General features: G+C 37.5%; 2 protein-coding genes across 2 annotated transcripts; both read left to right on the top strand.

The window, feature by feature from the left end:
- Positions 1 to 252: 252 nt before the first annotated feature.
- On the top strand, positions 253 to 3,513 carry LOC139146021 (uncharacterized). Its single transcript, XM_070717469.1, has 5 exons — positions 253 to 355; positions 504 to 512; positions 886 to 948; positions 1,999 to 2,391; positions 2,756 to 3,513. Exons 1-5 carry the CDS (start codon positions 253 to 255, stop codon positions 3,511 to 3,513), a joined length of 1,326 nt encoding a protein of 441 aa, XP_070573570.1.
- Positions 3,514 to 13,709: 10,196 nt separating this feature from the next.
- On the top strand, positions 13,710 to 23,154 carry LOC139146020 (macrophage mannose receptor 1-like). Its single transcript, XM_070717468.1, has 5 exons — positions 13,710 to 13,983; positions 14,363 to 14,386; positions 14,854 to 15,237; positions 15,560 to 16,192; positions 22,694 to 23,154. The coding sequence occupies exons 1-5, from the start codon at positions 13,710 to 13,712 to the stop codon at positions 23,152 to 23,154; spliced, it is 1,776 nt and encodes a 591-aa protein (XP_070573569.1).
- Positions 23,155 to 24,787: the final 1,633 nt, after the last annotated feature.

Genomic DNA, 24,787 nt, shown 5'->3' with positions numbered 1-24,787 from the left:
GTAAGCCCCCTCGGATGGAGTTCAAACCGTTCAAAGCGAGTGACCGAAGAGTTGGATAATTTACCATTCGTCATGGTAACCATATGATTACGTCAATAGACTCAGAGCTTGTTGTGGAGACTGATTTTCGATTAATTAATTGAATCTATATTTCCACGATTCGACAGTAAAGCTCAGCAAACACAGATTGAACCTTCAAAGGTAAAGCGAAAGCGCCCCTCCAAATACCTCTGCACACGGATTCTCGCGGGCATGCCGCATAAAGTGATAATGATCGGCGGTATTGATCGTAATTCCATCTACCGACTACGATTACAATGCAGTGAGCCGAACAAGAGAGACTTCCATTATCCAGGTAATTGTTTCCCCCAGGGACTCAAAGCGCTACAACACGTTTAAGGAATCATTTTGCTGCAACGACTTCAAAGGAATGTCACTCCCATCGTGTGGCAGCATGCAAAGCTTGAAGAGCTTGTGTTCTCTTTTCGCTCTTTTTCTCTCAGCATTAGCAGGTAGGTAAAAACCATACCTATGTTTCTCGTGGGATTATTTCAACATGACCTTCCATACTCAAGAGCTTTGGTTAGCAATTACATTTTTTCTAGTCTTACATGATCTTTATCATTCAAAAATATTTGGCACCATCCATTATGTCTGTCACTCAACATTCGTTGCTATTTCTTGTCTCCTCGATTTACTAGAAAGCTTAATCATACTGAAAATCCCAGTTTATTTTGTTGATCGGATAATACCGCCAGTCAATATCCCCATGTGCACTATATGCAGTGAGTAAGGTACATATGTTACAATGTAACTCAGAAACCACTTCTGTTTTAGTACTCTGTTCAGTTCAAATTAATGTTCATCTTGGTGCTGTGTTACAAGGTGGAACCCTGCTCATGCTTGGCATGATGTTACAGTCATCGTGCCCTCGACAGGGGTGTTCAAGTAAGCGTGTGTCCATAATGTTACCTTCAAGTTCAATATGTTGACGTAAAGTACGAGTTAGAAAATTTGCGTTGTATATCGTGCCTGGAACTTGCCTGAAACATAAGTTTTCTGCAATGTATATCTCTGCCAACATATCATTATAGCTTCTGATATATACGCATAACATCATTATATCTGTAAATTATTTTATATAGTAGAGTAATTGAGTTCACATAGTTTCTTTGCGACTGCGTTTAAAACAAAATACAACTGTAAGCTGTTGATTTAAATATTTTTGTTTCGTCTGGTGGAATGTGTCTCAATATAAAGGTCTAGTGTTTCAAGACACGACCGACCATTCAGACTCCCCTTTTCATTATTTTGTGTAGTTACCGAGACGTGCCCATGACTGAGCCATGAAGGTAAATAGAGAATAAGTACAGAACAAAACTATTGTGAGTGGCAAACTGCAGAAATGGTATAATATTCCTGAAATTTAATTATGCGCTTGAAATAACAAATTACCTAAATTTTGATATAACAAGAACCCAGAGAAACTGAGTGAACTACAATATGAGCGCAGCCGACGCGAATGGGATAAAAACCATCAAAGCACTCGAAAGGAAATTGTTACAACATGTAGCCGACCACTGCGCGCACTGTGCTCAAAGTTGATGTCATATTGGCAGTGACGTAAAATAATTAATGTACACGGTAAATATAACTTTCATGGGATGAGGCATTACTAAAATTAAAAAAAAAACCGCATACAGAAAATTCCTGGTAACTTACCAGATATTTTGCACCAATTTTAAATATACGTAAACGAGCATTCAAACCACGTGATAGCAAACAGCTGAATGGCACTAACGGGCAGGTGCGCGTGGCACATGGCCAAGACAACTATTACTGTCTTGCTTCACATCTGAGAAATATAATTGTGAAATATATCATGACGTACCCATTATACCTGCACACTTACCTACCTACATGTACCTGCCTACTTCCCCTCCGTCCCTTTGCCCTAAGAATTGTTAATAAAGGTGGACAAAACCAATATTTTAACAGACTGCGACCCAGGACTGGATACATACCCAAACAGTGAAAGCTGCTATTACATATCAAGTAATAGTAAATCATGGAGTAATGCCGATGATACTTGTCGAGAATCTGGAGGCTGGCTTGTGATCGTTGATGATTACGAGGAGAACCAGTTTTTAGTGGACTTGGACACGACCTACTGGCTTGGCATGTCCAATCACGGCGGAAGCTTCAAGTGGGTTGATGGCGAACCTATAGAAAATCGAATCACTGACTGGTCGACGAACATGCAGATCTCACCATACTGCCCGGACCAACCGGATGAAGACGGAACCGCCTGCGTAAGGCTATCAGGATACGTACACCGTTGGTTTGACGAACCATGCTACGAACAACATAGATATGTGTGCGAGTACTCGGGTAGGCGTTAGATAACTACATTTTTCAATGGGTAGATCAAGTGAAGAGTGCTACGCAAGAAAATTTGTGTGGACTAGCTTACAACTTATCACCCAAAATACCATGTCATATAACAGTTTGTTAATATACCTCTGCAATGAAAAGTCGTCTGTACATAATCATTGACCCGACGAAATCAGTAAATATAGATGGATTTTGTCGAAAGTGACCATACATTAGTTTTAGAGAATGTCCGTATGGGAGTCACTCTAATTGGTTGATTACGAACAGGCCAATTAGGGGCCCAGTGTGTTGGTCTTCTGTCGGATCACTTTTAGTATTTGTTCAGAACTATTCTACACCTCCTGTCTTGTATCTTTTGCAGGTTCGGGCACAACAATAATTCCGACAACATCCGTGCAAACAACGTCTGAGATCAGTACGAGCACGCCAATCATAACAACTGCGCCCCAGACCACTGACGAAACAACCAGCGCGTCCTTCACCACGGCTCTGCCAAGTACGCCAATCATTACGACCCTGTTACGAACCACTAACCAGATAACTAGCGAGTCCATCACGACTGCTACGGCGACTGAAACTCAATCATCCTCAACTGGCCCTTTAACTGTCGACACGACGACTCAGTCATCGCCAACTGTTGGATCGGAAGGCGCCGCCCAACATTCAATCACGAGAAGTACTGATGTTCAGATGACAACGTCAAGACCATTGGACACCCTCGAAACGACAACGAGCGAAACCTCTCCACAAAATCAAAGCAATGCAGAGCTAACCCAAACACCAGGCATATTGTCACGAAACGAGTCAAATAACTCTCTAACGACTGTTGAGTCAGATTCAAACTCAACAACAGACTTTAATGACAGCAATGAAACGTCTTCGGAGTATTGGCTTAACAGTACATCGCTCAGTTACGTAACAACCGATCATACAAGCGATCGTACAACCGAATCTGCCGGAAATCATAATTTTGCTGAGTTTCTCGGAATGAAAGAAGATGCCCTGATCATATTTTCACTGTGGCTAGGTGTTTCAGTCGTCATGGTCGGCGCTTGTGTCGTTATCGACTGCTTTTATCTTGGCGCCAAACTTTGTCATTCTGGAAAATATACAACATAGCATCAACATGTTACTTTTTCATCTACGTAATAATGGACAATTTTCCTTAGAAAACTCGAGGGGTTTATGAAATTGGCATGGTAAAAGGGTCAACTAAACAATATGACACGCAACTGCTACTTATATTCAAATAAATGATTTTTCTGCTTTATTTAATTCTGTATCACACAACTGTAAGATGGCTCAGTATTCTTACTGCTGTACACAATGCTCAGTCCGAAACTCGACATTATTGACATTTTCGAGCGACGTCTTCTAGTGTCTTGAATTCTTAGAAAATTAATTTTAGCATACTTTCATATTTTGACCAAAATAAGATGGTAACCCTAAATGTGTCTTCTTTCGGTTAACGTATATTTAGTTATATACTGACGTAGGCGAAATTTATTTCGTACAGTCAGACCAAGATCCTCCACTTACCAAATACACCACTTACACCAAATACACCACTTACACCAACTTTGGCTTTAAGATAGGATTGAAGGCGCTCGAACAAATATTAAGGTAAACGAAATAAGCAAATGTATTTTCAAATTGTCTACCCACAACTCACATCATGTATCACAGATTAAAGATTTTATACACTTGTTTTAATCTGAAAATCAGCATTTACGACATTATCTGAATACATATGCCCTTATTGCTATTGATTTTTCCCGCTTAAATTTGGTTTGAAGTACCTGAACGCATTCAAGTCTGGTCATAACTGGTGTTTTGACGTTTTTTGCAAGTGTCATAGAAATGCAGGAATTAGCGTAAATCAATACCTTTAATCGTGGGAACAGGCCGAGGAAAACGGAAATAACATGATAGCAAATAGAAGGTTTAGTGTAAACTACATTAATTTGAAGCAAGGGAGTTTAACGGTGCAGTGGTAGAGGACCACAAAGAAAGCAATTCTGGCACAGCAAATGCCCTTCGAAAATGCTGTTGCATAAACATTGTAAATATTTAGCAATAAAGAACAGATGGTTCGGAAATGGACCGGCAGTCAGGTCAGGGAAGAGAGCCGGTAAATGGATTGGCGAAATTTCGAAAATAAAACATGCTTGATTCTGACAACTTTGACTGCAGAAAAATGTAAATTGAAAGAATAAGAAACGAAGAAGTGGGTATAAATTTTGAATATACTTTTTAGATACATTAGCTAGCGTTTTCTCAGATGTATAGCTGTTCTGTTTTAAATGTGAAGTTTTTTATGCCGTCTAACCGATCTTGATATAATCAAAGATCGTGCCTTTTACAACATTTTTTGCCGAGCTTGTTCAGTTGTTCCTGAAAACGATGTGTATTTATAGAAGCTCGTTATTAACACGACGTGGTTTAGATGCCAAAGTCTTGTTATTTGTTTGTTACAATGTAATTGATTTACATTAGGTTTAATGTTATCTTTTAAGAAACTATGCCGCTGTTGCTTTTCGTATACGTCGAATGTTGCTGGAAGGATCCATATGCATCTTCGCTAGAGAGCTTTATTTGTAGGAGTTAGTGAAATAATTTCTATCTGTTTGATATGTTGTACCGGTTTGAGTTTCCTTATTAAATTCTGTATTTTTGCTGTATTAAACAGATTATATTCCGCATTAAATTTACATAACAACAATGTAGCCTCTGTGTTTCTTTCTGTCTCAAATGATGTATCCTCAGTGAGGGTTTATGATCGTGAACTGTCCAAAATCTTCAGTATTAGTTATGACTTTACATTGTGGACATGACACCACAGGTGCGATACAGTAGGTGCAATATTATATATATGAAAATCCATCATCTCAATTTAGAAAACAAAGCAAAACACAACAACACATAGAAGATTGATAAGAATTAGTATCGTCAATTCCCATCAACGGCCTACCAGAGGAATATATATTTACTGTGACAGATTCCAAGATGAGAAATGCGCGACAAAAGGTCAAAGTACAGAAATGCAAAAAACAACGTTAATTGACTAATCGTCATGGTTGCTTACCAGAAATATAAAACCCTGGTCTTCATCACAAATGAGAAACAGTCATGAAATACGGACAGTAGGCTAGCTCAGTCCATGGTATCCTTCGAGCGGCGAACCTTGTGTCTGTAATAAATATAATTCACAAATGAAATAGATAGCAGATGCTTAAAGCAAGGGAATGTTATTTTCGGCATCACTTCTCGAAATTCAATACAAAAAAACTGAATGAAAATACGAACAGTTTTTATACCTGTATCTATTCAAAACATATATTTTCTTAGGACGATTGAATATTGATGTTCTTTACAACAAGCACGTGCTATAAACTTTAATATATAAAGTGATGTAAAGAACCAAGGTTATCAAATATTTCCCTTTCATTGCTTTCGACATAAATTATCACCTAAATAAAACGGCTCTGGTTTTATAGTAACGTTACAATCATTGTTTGGTAGCCTTTTATTCATCGTTTTCATTAAACAGTCTCGACGTTGGTGGTCTTTAAAACTAACTGACTGAGCATTAGGTAGGGAAATAGGAAGATATAGACGGTTTTCTTTGAATAAATACACAGTAAGGGTAGCTACAATAGGCATACATTTACACTGTTTAAGCTTGTGTTCAAGTATAGGATAAAGCCCGAGTACGAGGGCTCTTCTGGTATATAAAGTCCAACCCAACGATAAAATGTCGATGCCGCAGACCGAGACATTTTATCGTAGGGTTGGACTTTATGGACCAGAATAGCCCGAGTACGAGGGTTTTATCCGACTTAAAAACTATCGCCCCTAACTGATATATTTTCGTTTTCAATGTGTTTACGTCAACCGTCCACTTTGTCAATGTAACATGTTTAGGATATTAATTAAAATTTTTATTTGTGAAATAGCCTTCCAATGTAATGGAACATCCTATAAATGCCCTAGGGCACATTAGATTATGTTTGTACCACCGCAGATTTTGTGTTGCAGCTGGTTTCCGCTGTGTTACCAAATTTGAATATTAGGGAAAAAACGAACCAGATGTCTACAGAATATGACATGTTCACTTTTGATTGGACAGTACTTTACTACGGCGCTGTCATTCGTTTCTGGAATTTTGTGACCAAGGCTTTACGAGTAAATAAAACACTCTGAATTGAGCATTCTGATTGTTCAATCAACAGTAGATACTTTTTAAAATATCGTAACGTACAGTAATTTTTTGTAATCTTTACTATTTGAATATATTGCCCGGTATCCACTTTGATGTGACTGAAGATCTTCTAGAATTGTTGTATAATCATCACTTAATTATAAATCTTTCTAAAAAGGGTGTTTTAACCATAAATACAGCATGGCATGATAAGATAGAATACAGTTTGGAATTTCTATCTGAAGAGATATAGGACTGAAAATGATTGAATTTGAATCTAGCAGCTGGTCAGAGTTTGACGGATCTTCTGCCGCTTAGGATGATCAGTGTTTGTCTCGCCTTTGTGAATCAACTGGCGTCGTTTGGAGGGTGAAGTTACTTAAATGCCATGCTCAGTTATGTACCATAATCGTCACACTGTCTGTAACATCAACATTATTAGTTTTAGATATTAGTTTTTAATAAATTTGCTTTACAAAAAGGAAATCGCTGATTTCACATCCCTTTTGTGTCATAGGTTGTAAATGATGCACGATCCGCAAAAGGTTTATGAATCAGGGGTGAATTCCGACTCATGAGAATAAAAAATACAGGTAAAAAATCGAGTTACCTTGATTGATATGTTTAAAGCTACCTTGAAAAGTCATTTGCTTTCACATTCTGAAAACCGATATAACAGGCAATTTTATATCAAGTCCATACAAAGAATACATTTCACTCTCTCGTACAATAATACAATATCAAACTTTGAACATTAAGAGCACTAAATATTCTTAGTTTCAAAGAAAACAAGTGTGAATTATTATCTATTCACCAAGTTTGCCATTATCATACCAACAATTTCGGGGAATTAAAATTCTCTTTGATAACAATATTACATTCCCTGAATCTTGTATCCTTTTGTCAAACCATTATAAATGATAGGCATTGTCTTATACTTCTCAAAACAAAACATTTTGGCAAAATGTAGCCAGGAATTTACAAAAAGTATACCCTCTAACTATAGCCTTCGGGACACACTTCAGCTGACCTCATTTACCCAGACGCCTTTGGCCAAATGCTTGTGGGTTTAAACGGATAAATGACAAAAAAGCCTGAAAGCTCAATAGAATAGACATCTCTTTTTTCTGACTCTGATGTTGTTGATTTGACCACAGAGTAACATACACAGAGTGGCAACACTTGCATGCCTTTTGTTCCATGGTCGTCTCGGTAGACTATTGGCTTTTCATATTAAAATGAGCTTCAAAGGTGTTAAACTTTTTAGAGGCTTTGTTTGTGGTTGATAATTACACGAGATTATGCGAAACATACGACGAGATGGCATCGTACTGCCAGTCGCGTAGCAACCATAGTTACTTTGTGAGCTCTCAGGCCAGAAACACTGCTTCACGCCAATCAAAACATAACACGCCAGCAGTTTCATAAACATGTCCTTCTTGACGCACGTGTAAAAGACGGTATGACTGACCGTAAACCATTGAGTAAAACCAGACAGTATCGATAAAATACTTGCAAATTTGGTTCAAACACACTCATTATATATTCATAAAAATATGAGAGGAATTTTTAAAACGGTAAAACCCACTTTCCTGAAGCTCAAAACACTCCCGTTTTTGCCAGCACATCAATTCCGATCAGCACCACACGACAACAACAACACAAGCTTTGTCGAACATACTTTCGCTTAACAATTGGTGAAAATCCGAAAATTACCGAAGGTTGCATGGTCGGCACTCTTCGGAAAAGAGAGCCAAGAGCTTCGTGAGGCGAGGCAAACGTGGATTGCTTACGTAACCGCTTCACGCCTTAAACAATAGGTGTTGCCACTCTGTCTATGATACTCTGTGATTTGACTGAAGAGTTCACTCACATCTTAACTAAGAAGGATAAACTACATCCATGGAATATATTTCTAGTACTTTTACTTTCTCCTGCACTCCCCAAGTGCGTTGCTGGGCGACACGCATGTCTTGAAGAGTATCAGAACATTACCTGACGTGTTTTAGATTTTCTGAGTGTTCATTCCGAAAAGGACATTGTAGCGCGACATAGGGCAATTAAGACTGCTTCCGGATGCTTAAAGTCACAAAGAATATTGAATTGTACGCACAACACTGTCCTTCAAACTTTACTCGGGTCGTTATTCTAGTTCGACAGTCCTGACTGTTAAAAGATGGCCCATTGCCAAGGGACGATTATTTATTGACGCAACTCCAGGCGTTTTCCTGCTTCTTGGTACAACACTTGTGTACACCACTTTAACAGCATTACACAATGGAGACGCGATGTTTACAAGTTGGAGATGTTTGATAAAGGTGTACTACATTACAAAGCAATTTTTCATGTGTACATTTATGGTACTTTCTATTGATGCACACACTCACAAAATACACTTTCTCGATATAACACCAGAACGCTCATTCATTGATTATTGTGTATTCGACAACTTGGTGTGTGACTATAGATGTTAAATGCGCAAGCGCCAATAAAGTGTGCTCTCTGGCTTTATGAAGTGATGCTTGCATAAATAAATATCATTTCAAGCTCCAATTATTTTCTAAACTACGTCCCCTACTGTAACTACTAAGAAAATACTGATGAGGCACTTAATACTCATTGAGACCAGTGTTACAGTTCACTCACATCTAAACTCAGAATGATAAACTAAATCTTGTGAAATATATTTCTAGTACTTTTACTTTCATGACTAGATTTCAAAATCACGGAAAAGATGGGATGGGTAGAATTCGTCACCATATCCGATTCGAGAATTGGTAATTTTTTCGAAGTTGTTGTTATTGATAGGTATCTCGGCCTTCAGCCTTTGCTAAGTGAAAAGTAACGATACCAATGGCGACAGATAGTTTTGAGGTTGGCCTGGCGTGAATTAAAGGACTGCATACACTGGCGGTTACCGTTCATTGTGCCATGGGCTAATCACTGCGTTTACATGCAAATCTAAAGAACAACAAGGATTTTTCAAATGTATTGGCAATATTTTAAAAGAGAGAATAAAACGAAATTACGGAAATATTATTCTGTGTTGATTTCCCATAAAATGAAGCAAAAGTAATTTGATTCAGAAAGAAAACACAAAATATTTTACGAAATTGCATTGCCGGAAGCCACAATAGCATATCGATTCTTTTCAATTTAACCAATATTCTATCATTCGTCAAGGCTTCCAACCATTTTTAACATACTCGATTATCTGTTTTTTCCCCATTTGGTCATTATTTGAGGATCTAAGGTTTTAACAATCGATTTTTGAGTTTCCTTACGTAGCAGGGTACAGTTATCAGTGAGAGCACTATTTGAGTTGAGATTAAAATGTGGCATGATGACAAGCGTTCTGTCACACACATAGTGGTGCAAAAGTTGTAAAACTTTGGTAATTAATTTATCAGCAACAAACAATTAAGTATACGTCTTTCGATGCACTTGAAATGTATGTCAATCCGTATATTGTCAATAGTAATGTTCTACCTTCAATAAGTGTACCTGGTCCGACCACCCTTCCAAGGTCGCTATCGTTCACTATGAAGTATTGTATGTAGTTGGTCGTTGCTTTACCAGCCTATGTGTACATAACCATGACCAGCCAGGCACAGTCGTAGTTCCTCCCAATGTACGTTCGTGATACCTTGCAAAGTCCAGACTATTGCCGAATAAAACATGATTTTTTAATGATATCTTTCAGTTAGGGAAGTTCAAGATCGCCGTGTAAATAGTTAAATTTGAGTGGAATTGGGCACCTCCACTTCTAACTTTTTTACCATAAGACCAAGGTCTTAAAAAGCCGTATCTGACCACTTACGACAGAAATGGCTACTGTACAGTGATTTTCAAAGGTTTCGAGAAGTCTGTAGCTAAATGCTTTCCCGTTTTTTTGAGAAACTTCAGACGATTCTCCATGTGGTCAGATACCATCACTAACGCTTAAACCGTTTTTTTTATCAGAGACAAGAAGTCAGTGAACTGAGACTGCGGTACAGTCGTTTCTGCAGTGGTCGTACATCAATTTAAAATAATTCTCTCCATGAAAGATTTTTATCAGTTCAAGATATATATGCATGAACTATAGCGAGTGGCATACCCGTTGCTAAGGTTGTTTATAGCTATTATATCATAAAAGCATATTGAAATTGCAGTTTGAAACGTTAAATAAGAATTTCTTCTGTAGCGGATAGCGAGGCATGTTTCAACCGTGCTACATCGCGAATATAACACGGTCAAATTCATGCCTCGAACGATTAGATTGCTTTATTTGCGCTATCAATACAGGTATGCCTAATGCGACATATCGAGCAGCTTCACGTATTGATACAAATTGTAATATTCACTTTCTTTCTCCTGACGCAGTTATTGATTGTTAAATTGATTAATAAGATATCGATATAGGACAGTTGTATGTATAATAACATTGTGTTAGCTTTAGAAAGTTTGACACAGAGTTTGAGATCGGGAGTAAGAGAGAGTATATGTCAGAGAGACAGAGAGAAAGTTGCAATTTGCATTTTGACTGAAACTGTCCCACTTGTCAAATTTTATTAGTATGATGTGAAGGTCCTTGATATTGATTTTCTATCATTGAGATCCTTACCTGGAGTTGCATCATACTGCAAAAGGTGAGGGGCTCAACGGGCAAGTGAAGTACTCAAATGTTTCTCACGTGATAAAACGGAACGCTGCTTGAGCGTCTATTAAAGCCACAATAGCTACCAAAGTGTAATGACCCGACCTGAAAATATCCTCAATTTTCCAAGAGTTTTCTTTGAATAAGACCCATTAAAGACTGAAAAAAGTGTATAACACTGCCAAAAGTGTCGAAAGTTGCGTGTAAATTCAAATGTTGTAACATAATTTTAGATATTCTGCAACTTCCAACCTAATTACATGAAAGACAAAATAAAGATAACGACAACAAAATGTCGGCCATAGTGTGTTGTGCATTCAAGTAAATGGCATCATGCTTGTTTCTTTGATGATCACGATGTGTATGAGCACGAAAGACTGCACCTTTGTACTTTTCTGTGGGGCGCCATTTTATGAGTGCGGGACCCGTATATAAATAAACCTATTAAACATGTAGGCATAGTCCAAATCAGCGAGCAGTTATATTTCTATACACGTCATTCAGTTAGCACATTTACACAAACCAACTTTCGTTTGAAAATAAAATCATGAAAATAATGATAAAATTCACAGCTACTGGGGCTTTTAATGACGATATTCAACATATCGCGCTTAAGCCTTTTTCAGTGTCATATAACCGTTCTCACAATGCTATAGGTGTCAAAGAAAAATGATTTCCAAACCATTCGAAGAAGTTTGTATTTTGCTTTAGCAAGAGTTATGTCATCAGTGCATATTTCTGTTAGATACCATGATTTGGATAAAGTGGGATAAAGGATACATTTCAGGGTTTGTGACTAGCATAATCACGGTCCATATAATTAATCTTGTACCTTGGGTAACAATCGCCATGGTGCTTTCATTCTGATAACAAGCAAGTGACAGACTAGGACTCATGTAAATTGTTGTTCGTCACTGCGAGGACGGAATGACATCAGGCGCTTTTGAGCTTGTTTTCGGTAATGGGCTCCAATTGATTACCTGAATTGATATTTCCATGAGCTCACTGTCAACCGAAGCAAACACAGACTCGACCTTACAAAATCAAAGCTGAAAGATTTCTTTGTTCCTATAGGCCCTATGTGAATGGATTTATGGGGGCAGGCAAAATAAAGTGATAATGATCGGCGCGATCTATAAAACTCGTAACTCGCAACTATAGTTGATAAAGAAGTGGAACTTTTATTTAAAATCCAGCAACAAGTCTTACTGACCGTTCTGCTGAAATTCTGTGGGGTGTACCAACAGCACCTTGTGGAAATATGGATATTGTAAAGAATGTGTGTATTCTATTGTCTCTCATAGCATTATCGAAGGCAGGTAAGTGAAAGCAACATTCATTTCGCCCTTGTTGAAGCACGCTTCTTTCGGAGAATTTTTGTATTTCTTTACTGTTATTGACGAAGATGTCAATTCACATTTTCCGATAGCTTTCCAAACATTTCAAATACTCACGAAGCACAATGTTATTTTGGAAATGACATCCTCCCCAGTCTTATTGCCATGTTATCACGCACAGATTCGAGTAGTAGTAGAGTTCGTCTTAGGTACTGAACAATAATATTATTTAGACTTCTTATGCCTCCATATCAGGCTAAAAACACGCAGACGTTTCGGGTGCAACCCTTCGTCAGTACGTAGTGACGAAGGGTTGCACCCGAAACGTCTGTGTGTTTTTAGTCTGTGCGATTTGCAAGTTTTTCATTTCCCGCTGGTCTGTCAGTATTTAACTGTATTTGTTTAACTTTTTGCAGTGTTTATCCTCTGCCTTTTAACAAGTATTGTATCTCCCGCTGGTCGGCCAATATTTCACTGTATTCATTTTCATTTGCTGCTGTTTTATTCCTCTTTTGAGGTCGTTTGTATATTTTCATAGGGCAGTATTCAGTTGTCTAAAGATAAACTATATGAATTTTAATGTCTTCCAATGCAACATCAGATAAGTGCACGTGATTCTAAATACAGAGGGTCCAATCTTTTGTCTCTCGAATGAAGTCATTTTTCACAACAAATTTTCACAACCTTCGACAACTGAATTTTTTTCGATGTGTCTAATCATGCAGTTATGTAAAACTGCTTAAATATTTCTTTAGTTCAAGCATTGATTTGAAGGTACTAATGAGAAAGTACATTGTAACCTACAAGATGATTTTATGTCCTCATGCAAACTCTGCCAAGGGCAATATCTAAATCTCTGAGAATACTAAAATATTTACAGCCTACAATGTCTTTGCTGAAAGTCGATGTTTAGCGACGTAGAAAACACTAAAATCTTGGCTTTGTGTGAACAGTATCCGATTTATCGAAACATGGACTTTCTTCACATTATTGTTGAACTTTCATTACAGCATGTGGACCTGACGAACATGCTTACAACTCGCTCTGCGTCAAAGTGGTTGACAGCGAATCTTTGTCGTTCGACGCTGTTTACCTGGGGGCATGCTATTCACACGGACCATTTCCTTTCGGTGCCAACATGGTAGGGGTAGCGGATCCTCAAAAACAGGTGTTCCTGGATGGAATACTGGATTCCTACTCTGGTGATTTCTGGATTGACTTTAAATACGAGTTTGGTTTTTGGTGGAATGGTTTTCTAGTTTGGAACATTCAGAATGATTACACAAATTTCGATGTAAAGAGACCAGATGGTACAGGAAACTGTGTCGTCATGGTGCGGGATAAGTCGTTCAAGTGGCAGGATAGAGCCTGTGGCGAACGCTACGGATATATCTGTGAATATGTGGACACAGGTAACTAATGGTTTACAATACCTCAGTTGTTTTTTTTTTTAATAACACAAAACAAAACACTGATAGCGTTGTGTAGTATTGTGTTCATGCCGAGCTATGACGACTATTTCTCAACTTTATCAATTTTGTCGCTGTATGAAGTATGTGGTTTGATCAAACCGTGAATGAGGGTGAAATATGGCTTGTCTAACAGCGCAAAGACAACATCATGACATAGAAAACTAGACGCGAAAACAATATAATCATCTATTATAGGCTAGGCAAAGAATGAAAAATACTAATTGCTAAATACTTATACTAACTACTTAATTTAAATGTTGAAATATTTTTTATGTGCATTCAGTTATTGCAACTTCTCTTTATCGTGTTTTTCACATAGGGTCATCTCAAACGGAAACAGGAAGTGAGTTGCACTATGTTTCTTCTACTGATATACTATATTACATTAAATTGGCAGAATGGGATACTTACCACTGTTTAAATCCTTTTTTTGTCTTTGTAGCTTAACTAAATGCTCTGAGCACAAGAATTTTTATTGAATGCCCTTTCAACAAATTAGGGAGCAGTAATTAAAACACAAGTAAAGTTCCACCAGTTCAATCTTTTGTCCTCATCCGTTGTCGTCTGGAAAAAGATATTAATACTTAATGTGGACTTCAACAGAAACAGTAATGATTTTTATAGGTCACTGTATATCGGGAGCAAACATATTTTGCTAATATAGTATGTTTTAGGGATGCTCCCCAATCGCAGCTATATACTGAGTAAAATGCAACAACATTCACATGCATGTATGTACGATATTTTGAAACATAAAATGACTAACTAAGGTCTCCTCTTTTTACATGAAAAACTTTAATTCATTAACAGATTGTGGGTCGGGCCTCGAAACGTACCCTAATAGTGAAAGCTGCTACGAGCTTTTCAGTTACACTGACTCCTGGGTCAATGCTAACGCTACTTGTCGAGACTCTGGAGGCTGGCTTGTTATCGTTGATGATAACGAAGAGAACCAGTACTTAAAAGATATGGGCGAGAACATCTGGATTGGCTTGTCTAGTCACAGTGGAGGCTTCCAGTGGGTTGATGGCGAATCTGTAGAAAGTCGTATGACAGATTGGTATCCGGGAGCGTTGTTTCTGCCAGCACAGCCGGATGAAACTGGAACTGCCTGCGTCAGGATATCAACGTTTGCAAGTGATTGGTTCGACGAACCGTGTTCCGTGTCCTATGGCTTTGTGTGCGAATACACAGGTAAGAACTTCTTACATTACAGCTATTACACAACAAGGCAGAATCAAGAGATTCGACGTGCTTAAAATGGCTTGGAACGTTATATTGCCAAACGAGTGTAACCCAGCTTAACCAACTTGAAAATATTGTAGGGATACCTTCTCGATTCAAATAAATTCCATGTTTTGAAATTTTTGAAATAAAAATTTGGAAATTTTTTGAAATTAACCGAACTTGTCATAAAGTATGTTACCACAGGTTGTAAACTAATTGGCTAACCAAGGACAACAAATTTCCAATTTTCATTTTGACCAGTAGGTAATGCTGTTTTTTCGTTTTGCAGGATATTCAGACTCTACAATTCTTCCGACCACAACATCAGTGCAAACAACATATGAAACGAGCTCAAAGACACAGCATATGACCCCAATTGTATCGCAAACGCTTATCCAAGCCACCGATCAGATAACGGTCATGCCTGCTACACCAGCTTCATTTGCTACGACAAAAACAACAACATCAATGCAAACAACATATGAAACGAGCTCAAAGACACAGCATATGACCCCTATTGTATCGCAAACGTCTATCCAAGCCACCGATCAGACAACGGTCATGCCTGCTACACCAGCTTCATTTGCTACGACAAAAACAGCAACTCTGTTTTCGTCGATCATGGACTCGACTGCTGTTATCCAACAACCTGCGGCAGGAACGGCTAATACTGAGATGTCGACATCAAAGCCATCATTTATCATCGGAACTGCGGCGGCAGAAAGTCAAAACAACACACACCTTGCAGGAACATTACAAGCAACAAGTGAAGCGAACAATTCCAAGACGACCTTCAAATCACAATCAATTTTGACAACAGGCTTCTATGGCAACCGTGAGATATCTTTAGAGCATCAGCGTGACTTCACGTCACCAAGTCGTACAACATACCATGCTACAACCGAATCTGATGCAAATGGAGGTTTTGCCGACTTCCTAGGAATGAAGAAAGATGCACTAATTATATTCTCACTTTGGCTAAGTCTTTCGGCCCTTATGATCGGGCTGTGCGTCGTCATCGACTGCTTTTATCTCGGCGTTAAACTTTGTCACACTTTTAAATACACGACTAAGTAATGACGGTTCACCTTTTCATTACTACCAGTATCCTTTCTTCAAGCCAGAGCTTCATCCTTTCATAAAGGCACAAGAACGTTGAAAGCGTTAAGGTAAAATGCACCTCAGAGATAGATATTTGGACTGTCAAAATTTTACGGTAATTTTCTAGTCTACTCGTGGGGCTCATTTTATAGCTCTTGGAGTACGAAACAATCTTTGTTTTTCGGAAATCAAATTTGTTATTTTTTCTCTATATAATTAACGTAGGGATGGCGGCCATTTTGAATTTCAAAAGTCGATAAATGTTAGGTAACTTGTTTCTCTAGAAGCAAACTACCATTTATTTTAATAACTGATTTTTGCGAGAGAACGGTTGAAAATTTCATTAAAGAAAGTTTAGTCTTCTTTCATTTTCAAGGCGTACACAACCTAAAACGAAGTCCAATTACAATGTTCAAAGAAGTGTCGGGCTATTATAACTTGAAGATTTCGAACTCATTACGACTTAGCTACACCATTAAATAGCAGTGCTAGTATGTTCTTTAACTAAGGTCATTGTATTAGCGCATTCAGATCAAGATTAGTCACTCAGCGAGAATGACTGTTTTGTTATCCTTTGCATTATGTAACAGGAAAAACATGTTTAAAAGTTGTGGAAAGAAAGTGAGTGTAATGAACTCACTAGCTAAAAAGAGTGTGAATTATTTGATTTAAACTAGCAAAAGAAAACTAAAACTTACGCTATTGTAGCTTTATTCTAACGGGTTACTGATATTTCTACTTTTTAGTTAAATTAATCAATAAATTCATCAATCAATAAATCAATCAATCCATCAATCCATCAATCCATCCATCCATCCATCCATCAATCAATCAATCAATCAATCAATCAATCAATCAATCAATCAATCAATCAATCAATCAATCAATCAATCAATCAATCAATCAATCAATCAATCAATCAATCAATCAATCAATCAATCAATCAATCATATATCCCATGTCCTCTGCTACAATACATTAGGACGCTCTATATTAGAGTGAATCATGTTATACAAAAAAATACATGAAAATTATATATATATATATATATATATATATATATATATATATATATATATATATATATATATATATATATATATATATATATATATATATATATATATATACAAACAAATTACTTCAAGTACAAGAGAAGATATTCAGATATTATAACAAGTTTCTGATTTAATCCGTACCAGGTGTACTGCCTTATCAAGCATGATTAGACACCAGACCGCCGTTGATCTTACAGATTATCCTTTCGAAGTCTTACGCCTTTCGTTAATACTTTTGCTCTTGAGATTTATTTCGTGTTAATTTACCATTTGTAAATCCACTTGTGTAAGATTTTCGAAACACTTTATCTTGCCGGCGGGAGGATGTTGGGATTCACGTGTATTATGTAACCCCGCCCACCAACTCCTCCACTAATTAAGCAAAGTATGTATTTGGCGTGTCATTAGTTAGGCGTGTCTTTCATTAAACCTAATGATTATTCGTACTACAATGAATATGTGGACCTGTGATACTAATAAAGGTCAAGACTTGAACTTCGCCATTCTACGACACAACACAAAACTGTCTCCGGCCATTCTGTCTCTATCTAACCCAAACCTATCCCAAAATGTGTAACCCCCACATTATCATACTATCTGTCTTCTATCTGAGGATTGCAGGGTACATGAAACTTAAGTAATAGAATTAATTATTTTGTACTTGAAGTAATTTGTTTATTTATAACGCTCTGCTTAGCATCGAGCACTGTAATTTTCCACGAGGACATCTGTATACTTCGATAAATAAATAAATAAATAAATGATTAAATATATATATATATATATATATATATATATATATATATATATATATATATATATATATATATATATATATATATATATACATATATATATGTATGTATATATGATATAATATATGTTATATTATATATATTATCTCTTTGTATGTATGTACATGTATGTATGTATGTATGTATGTATGTATGTATGTATGTATGTATGTATGTATGTATGTATGTATGTATGTATGTATGTATGTATTTTAGTAAATACTATTTCATTACTGACTCAAACCTAAATTTACATTATTCATTAAAAATTATGTGGCAATCATATGGAATCAAATTGTTTTAGTCTTTTGTTTATCAATATTGCATCTACAATTACAGGGAATAGTAAAGTTAGAGAAGCACGCTGCATGAAATCGTCCAATGTTGTAATTGTAGTATTAAGTAGACTGACACAATAGTAAACTTTTGTTCATTGGACTGCATTAAGGTTAGCTGTGTACTTAAATTTCACGTATACTTATCTGCAATCGAGATTATAGCTTAATCCTATAACAGCATGAACTCCTTCTTTTAAATCTTTGTGCTCAATATATGTTGGTCACAAAAATATTAAAAGTTCTGTACATCAGATTACAACACATACTAAATCACGGTAAACACAGGGAATTTGCCTGTGGAATAATGTATAGCTTTGTGTTTTCTCAGAATTCTCATAAATAATTTACGTAAATATGTGGTAATCCTTTGTGTGCGATATCATCGCATTATCAATATATACTTTCAAATATAGAGTAACCTTACATTCGGTATATGCATATAGTACTTTCAAATAAGGGAGGCACCGTGGGGCAGTGGTTAGGGTGCTGAACTCACTATCGGAGGACGGTGAGGTCAAGACCCTTTGAGTCCAGAGTAACCGGTTCACTGTCAGAGGATTGTGAGTTCAGGACAGAGTTGTGCCCCTGAGCAAAGCAATATATCGTCATTTCCCAAACGGGTAGTGACCATGGTTTATGGGTATCTCATCCTGTAATTTGTTTCGCCTGTTGGATGCTGAGTAATAAAATAAACATAAAATACAGAATAGCTTTCTATTTGCTGTATGTCTACAGATAGTCTTCTGTTTATTACCTTCACTCATCTCTCTTAATAAAGTAACAGCGAGGGAAAACGATTAAAAAAAAAACAAACAAAAAACAATACAAAACTAAACGTTCAAATGCTGATTGTAGAAAATACCACTGACTTATCACGAATACTGAGAAATGTCAAAGGATAACCTTCATATGTATTCGATACGTAACGATCAGTGTCAAAATGGCATCAGGCATAAATGTGTAACCTTTCTATTTTGATGTCTTAATTCCTCACTGTGAAGCAAAATAAAATGACATTTAAAGTGAAAGTCAACTCTGCCTATGACAGTTTTTCTAACTACGAGAATACTTCAAGGATATGTGCATGACATAAACACGAGCAATATTTCTGCGACATGAGAGAGCGCCACAATGCTGGAAACACCTAACACACTAGATGTTACGGATCCATCATTAATATGAGAGCCGTCGTATCGACCAGAAACATTTTCATGAAACACCGTAAACTGTTCTGTCTGCCAAGTTCAATACTTTTACGCACTGCAAATGTGGTTTAATCACTATGGAGATACCACATTTACAGGGCGAGTTGACCGACGCAAGCGCAGTACGTTAGAACATTTGCCTTTATACACTTTCTTTTGATATATTGGTACAAACACGTACACTAACCAAACACATATCCCGTTATCACTCCAAACCTTTGTCTGGTTGATTGATTTATCGTATTCAACTGCACTGTGCGTGACTACGTATTTGTTCCGTGCCAAAGTCTCTATTCAGAGCCTTCATGGATTTTCTGAGAGAGCCTGTAGGAATAAGGTGTATTTCGTCTTGTATTATTGATAAAGAATAAGGTGTATTTCGTCTTGTATTATTGATAAAGTTGAATAATTGATAGCGTTTCTTCAAGACTACGTCATTACATGGTATCTTTCATCAAGGAATTATCGACTATTATTTCATTTATTTTAGAAGTTTTCGACTAAAGTATGTCATATCGTTTAACCAGTATTATTTGACTGAAACAGTCTAGCATATACTGGTACTATACTTAAGGTTATTTTGAATTTTTACAAGCCCAGTCGCCATTTCTAGACGTTCGGCGATTTATAAATCCAAACATAAGACCATGCTCATAATTTATACGAGTCTAGAATGGTACAAGGAAAATTTATCAATACATCCGTTTGCTGCAGCGAGAAGTGTCCTAGCACATGCTAAGGAACATTTCCCTATAAGAAAATAATGGAGAGACATATGCTTATTAACGAATATACTTATGATAAAATACGAGTAAAAGTGCGTCTGTAAAAGAAAAGTATTCATGAAGTTGTTTTGCTGTGACTCTGACTTACAATCTATGAGACGGTCATTAGACAGTTAGTGCTGCCCTGTTGTTGGCGCATTCATATAGTCGCATGGGTACTAAATGGTATTGGCGCCAATTATTTGGGGTTTATCAGAAGCACATGTTGCATCACAAGGCTTAATTGCTGTACATACAGGCCTATTGACATTAATTACTTATTCAGTTTGTTTAAACTTTAAGTCACATGTATGCTTTGAAAGATCAGGGCACTCTTCGTTTTTCTTATACTTCCTGATTGTTACAGCATTTGAAGGCGCTTTTTGTTAAGTAGTGCGATGTAGGTTTTACGCTTTCCTCGTCCTTAGCACAGGTGCATGCTTGCAGCGTTGCTTGGACAGTCGATCGAAAACCCGGGATCTAAGTGTGAGGCCTAAGGCCGATCCGGGTCTTCGATCGACCATCCAAGCAACACTGCAAGCACCTGTGATCTGCAGTGACTTCGGTCCTGTAGATGACATGCATATTGGTGGTTTCTTTCAGTGTACATTCGTCCTAAGGTTTATTTCCCTGTTGATAGCAAAGTATTAATTTATAATATCCATGGAAACTTGAATAACCGTGCTGAATACAAAAACGAACGACTTTTGATACATCGTCATTGCACCAATATCACAGGTCCGTTGACGTTTCACAATATCTGTAATATACGCATATACTATTATTTAATTTTTGACAGTATTTCTGATCAACGCAATCATGAATTGGGCGTTAAGGGTACACTTAGGTCATACAGTATTCCCACTACAATCTTTTTAATTTTTTTTCAGACTACAACTGCATCCCTATCGCTTAACAGCGCCACCTTGTGTTCGCAATTTAACCTCGCAAAATGTCGAAGCTAGTTGATGGCTGATACTATGTGTATTACTATACAATGCCACTCCTCATATATGCATTACTGTACCATTTGAATATAATAAGGGCGTCATTTACCCGGGTACGAATACTGTAACCGCGGTGCAATATAAACAAGTGTTTTTTTTGAAGTCCATTGTTCCAATTCAGTATCTAACCACTTCTTCCCATTCCTTTTTTCATGCATCCCTTCTTGTCTTCTCTGACACTCATCTTCTTTTATCGTTAGTTCTTATCTTTTATTTCAATTCCGAACTAAGTGCAATAGCAATTTGCCAAGTATTGATTTTTTCGCACCACCTAAACGTTGTTTCCTATTAGTAATTTTTTGATTGATTGAAACTAAATTGCAAATAAAAAATCTATTTCCTATACATAAAATGTTATTGTTGAGTACTATGGCAATATTTTATTATACTTCACCAAATATTGTATGCATTCTACTTGTTATCAACTGGTCGAAGTTATTTCCTTGACTCCCGACATGAAGAGTTCATGAAACACGCCTTCATTTTCTGTTCTTGCTGTTTATGCTGTTAGACGCTACGGTCGCATAAAGCACGATTGACAATACCATGACAATAATATGGAAGGCGAAAGAAGATACATTTTGCGTTCTGAGACTGTGTCTTCTTGCAACCAGTCTGATTCTTCAAGGCGCAGGTTAGTAATTTAACTTTCATCACTTTACAACAATCTTTGGTACGACGTGACGCTGAACTTGCTTCCACCACTGTGACAATTATATTCTACGAACGCAGGACTGTTTTGAAATCACACAGGCGGCAACCATGATGATCTGTCTGAGCACTTTCCTTCAATGTCTCATATTCTTATGGGAACATAAAAAAACCTTGGCTGCTGTTTTCAACTTGGATTGTTAACGGAGAACGTCATATCAGACAGTATTAGCCTCACAATGGAGAGGGGAAACCCTATGATTAGATCACCTTTACCATATTTAAGTAGTGACATTGGGACATAAATAAACATTCAACTTGATGTATGTGACCTTTATTTCAAAGGAACTAAAATGCTTATTTTCCGAAATCAAACACTTAACGCAACGCGTGGTATTGACAATTAATATTTTCGGGAACAAGGGTGTCAGACCATCGATTGCGAATTTGCAAGTTGCATAATTTTCGCGCACTATTTTTTTTTCTCTCTGTATTTTTCATATAGCATGTAGATTGAATGAGTTCTCTTACGAGAGTAGCTGCTACCTGGTTAAGAATGGTCCAACAGCAGGTGGAGTCTGGCAAGAAGCGGCCACGTATTGTTCACTGCTTGGCCAATCATCCAACTACCACCTAGCAACGATTGAGAGTGCCGGAGAACAAGAAGTTATAGCGAGTAATCTGGCTCAGTATGCTGGGGATTTTTGGATCGGTTTGCATTTCAGCTTCGGCCATGAGAAATGGGTTTGGGAAACTGTGCCTCTCTCAGAATTCAATATTTCGAGTGATTTTTCGGCGTTCAATGGCGGTCAACCGACATCCGGGTTCGGAAGTTGCGTTGCTATAGAGAGAGCCTCTCACTATGATTGGCAAAACAGACATTGCAACACGGTCAATGGCTTCATTTCCGAGTACAGAGATCCCGGTAAATTATTTCCATTGGAACAGATGCATGACAGCATATAGAATAATTCGTATTTAATAAATTATAGATATTGACTTTGCCATCATTAGCTTCCATTTTGGGTATATATTTCAGGTTTAAGTGAAAGTGAAAGACTCAAACTTTTGCTCAAACTTTCCTCAAGGAATATTTCAACCATTCTCTTTTTAAAATCAAGAATAAAAATCGGGAGGATGGCGGGGGGGGGGGGGTCACCGTTCAAATTTTGGTACTAGAAAAACAAATTACACATGATTTACTAATATTTCAAATTCAAAATGGCCGCCATGCCTGAGTTTACTCTGTGGAGAAAAATAAAATTTTCGATTTTCGAAAAACTGAGGCTGTGAAAAATTTTCTTACGCCAAGTGCTTTAAAATGAACCCTCAGAAGTGCTAGATCAGAATAGAATCGAAAAGGTTTTTAGAGTCCGACTATCTGTTTTCGGGGCGCATTCTACCTCAAATCGACACCAGGACCCAAACCAATGGATGGCATGACGACATGAAATGAAACAATCATTAATACCTTTGTCAATACATTTTAAATTATCACACAGTGCCATCATGTGCCATTTACTTCCATGAGAAATGAGAAATAAATTATTATTGCACACATAAAAACATACTTGAACAGGTATATTTCTAGATTATACATAAAAAGACAGCACATTGATTATGAGGGAACATTATATCCCGTGCAGGAGACTCAGGAATAATGTTACAAGTCGAGGTATATGTTTTTGAGGATTTCCTGATAGTACAATACAATTAGTGAGAGAAGACTGGAATGAAGGTTTCAACGTATTAATTGGGGGCAATTTTTCTTAAATGCATTCAATGAAATTATCTCTCACAGATTCTGCGCATTCAGCGAATAACGATCGCTATAAGCAGGTATCCCATGTGTGATTTCACTCATTTTTTATTTAATAGAGAAAAAGTAACTTCCATATGTTGTCAGACAATTTCTACACATATGATTGAGTGAATGTGTTTTGTGCACTCAGTACACTTACACAATATTAAAATGATTGTTCTGAGGACACGCGATGTTGCATTGCTGGAGATATAGACTCTATAAATCTTCATACGTTCGAATGGAGATGACGAATTCCAGAACTCTTTGCTGGTCTTGTGCAGTAGCCAGCGAACGGAACACTAGCCTAGAAAGTTTGAGCTGCTAAGCGCCAATGGTTGGCGGGCTATGACGTATACTATGTCACATGTCTGGTGACGTAGTAGAAGAAGCTAGAAGACGGCATGGGGCCGCATGGCCGCACGCGGCCTGAGTGCAGTCGATTTTCAAACTTCCCGTTCAGACGTTGCGAACGTCTGAACCGACTCAAACATAACACCTTCTAGTATGGGCGAGACTCAAGAACATTTAGTGAGCATTCATATGTGGTAAGAGAGACATTTTCTGACAGAACGATCCATCGAGCCCCGACCACGTGTGGGCGAGTGACGTAGCTACGAGTGAAAGGACAGGCCGGAAGCTTCGGGCGCGAATGGGACCCCACCAGCCTATGGAACTTCTGTGCACCTTCAACGCTACGCCGCGCTACCGGACCGGACGTCAGGAACAGTAACTCTCAGGTTTAGTAGATAGACACCCTTGTAGGATAACAGGGATCTTGTCCTCGTCCTTCGAACC

This window comes from Ptychodera flava, chromosome 12 (genome assembly GCF_041260155.1).
Source record: "Ptychodera flava strain L36383 chromosome 12, AS_Pfla_20210202, whole genome shotgun sequence".
Taxonomy (NCBI): domain Eukaryota; kingdom Metazoa; phylum Hemichordata; class Enteropneusta; family Ptychoderidae; genus Ptychodera; species Ptychodera flava.
Note: the sequence above shows the minus strand (reverse complement) of the source record. Positions and strands in the feature narration are given on the sequence as shown.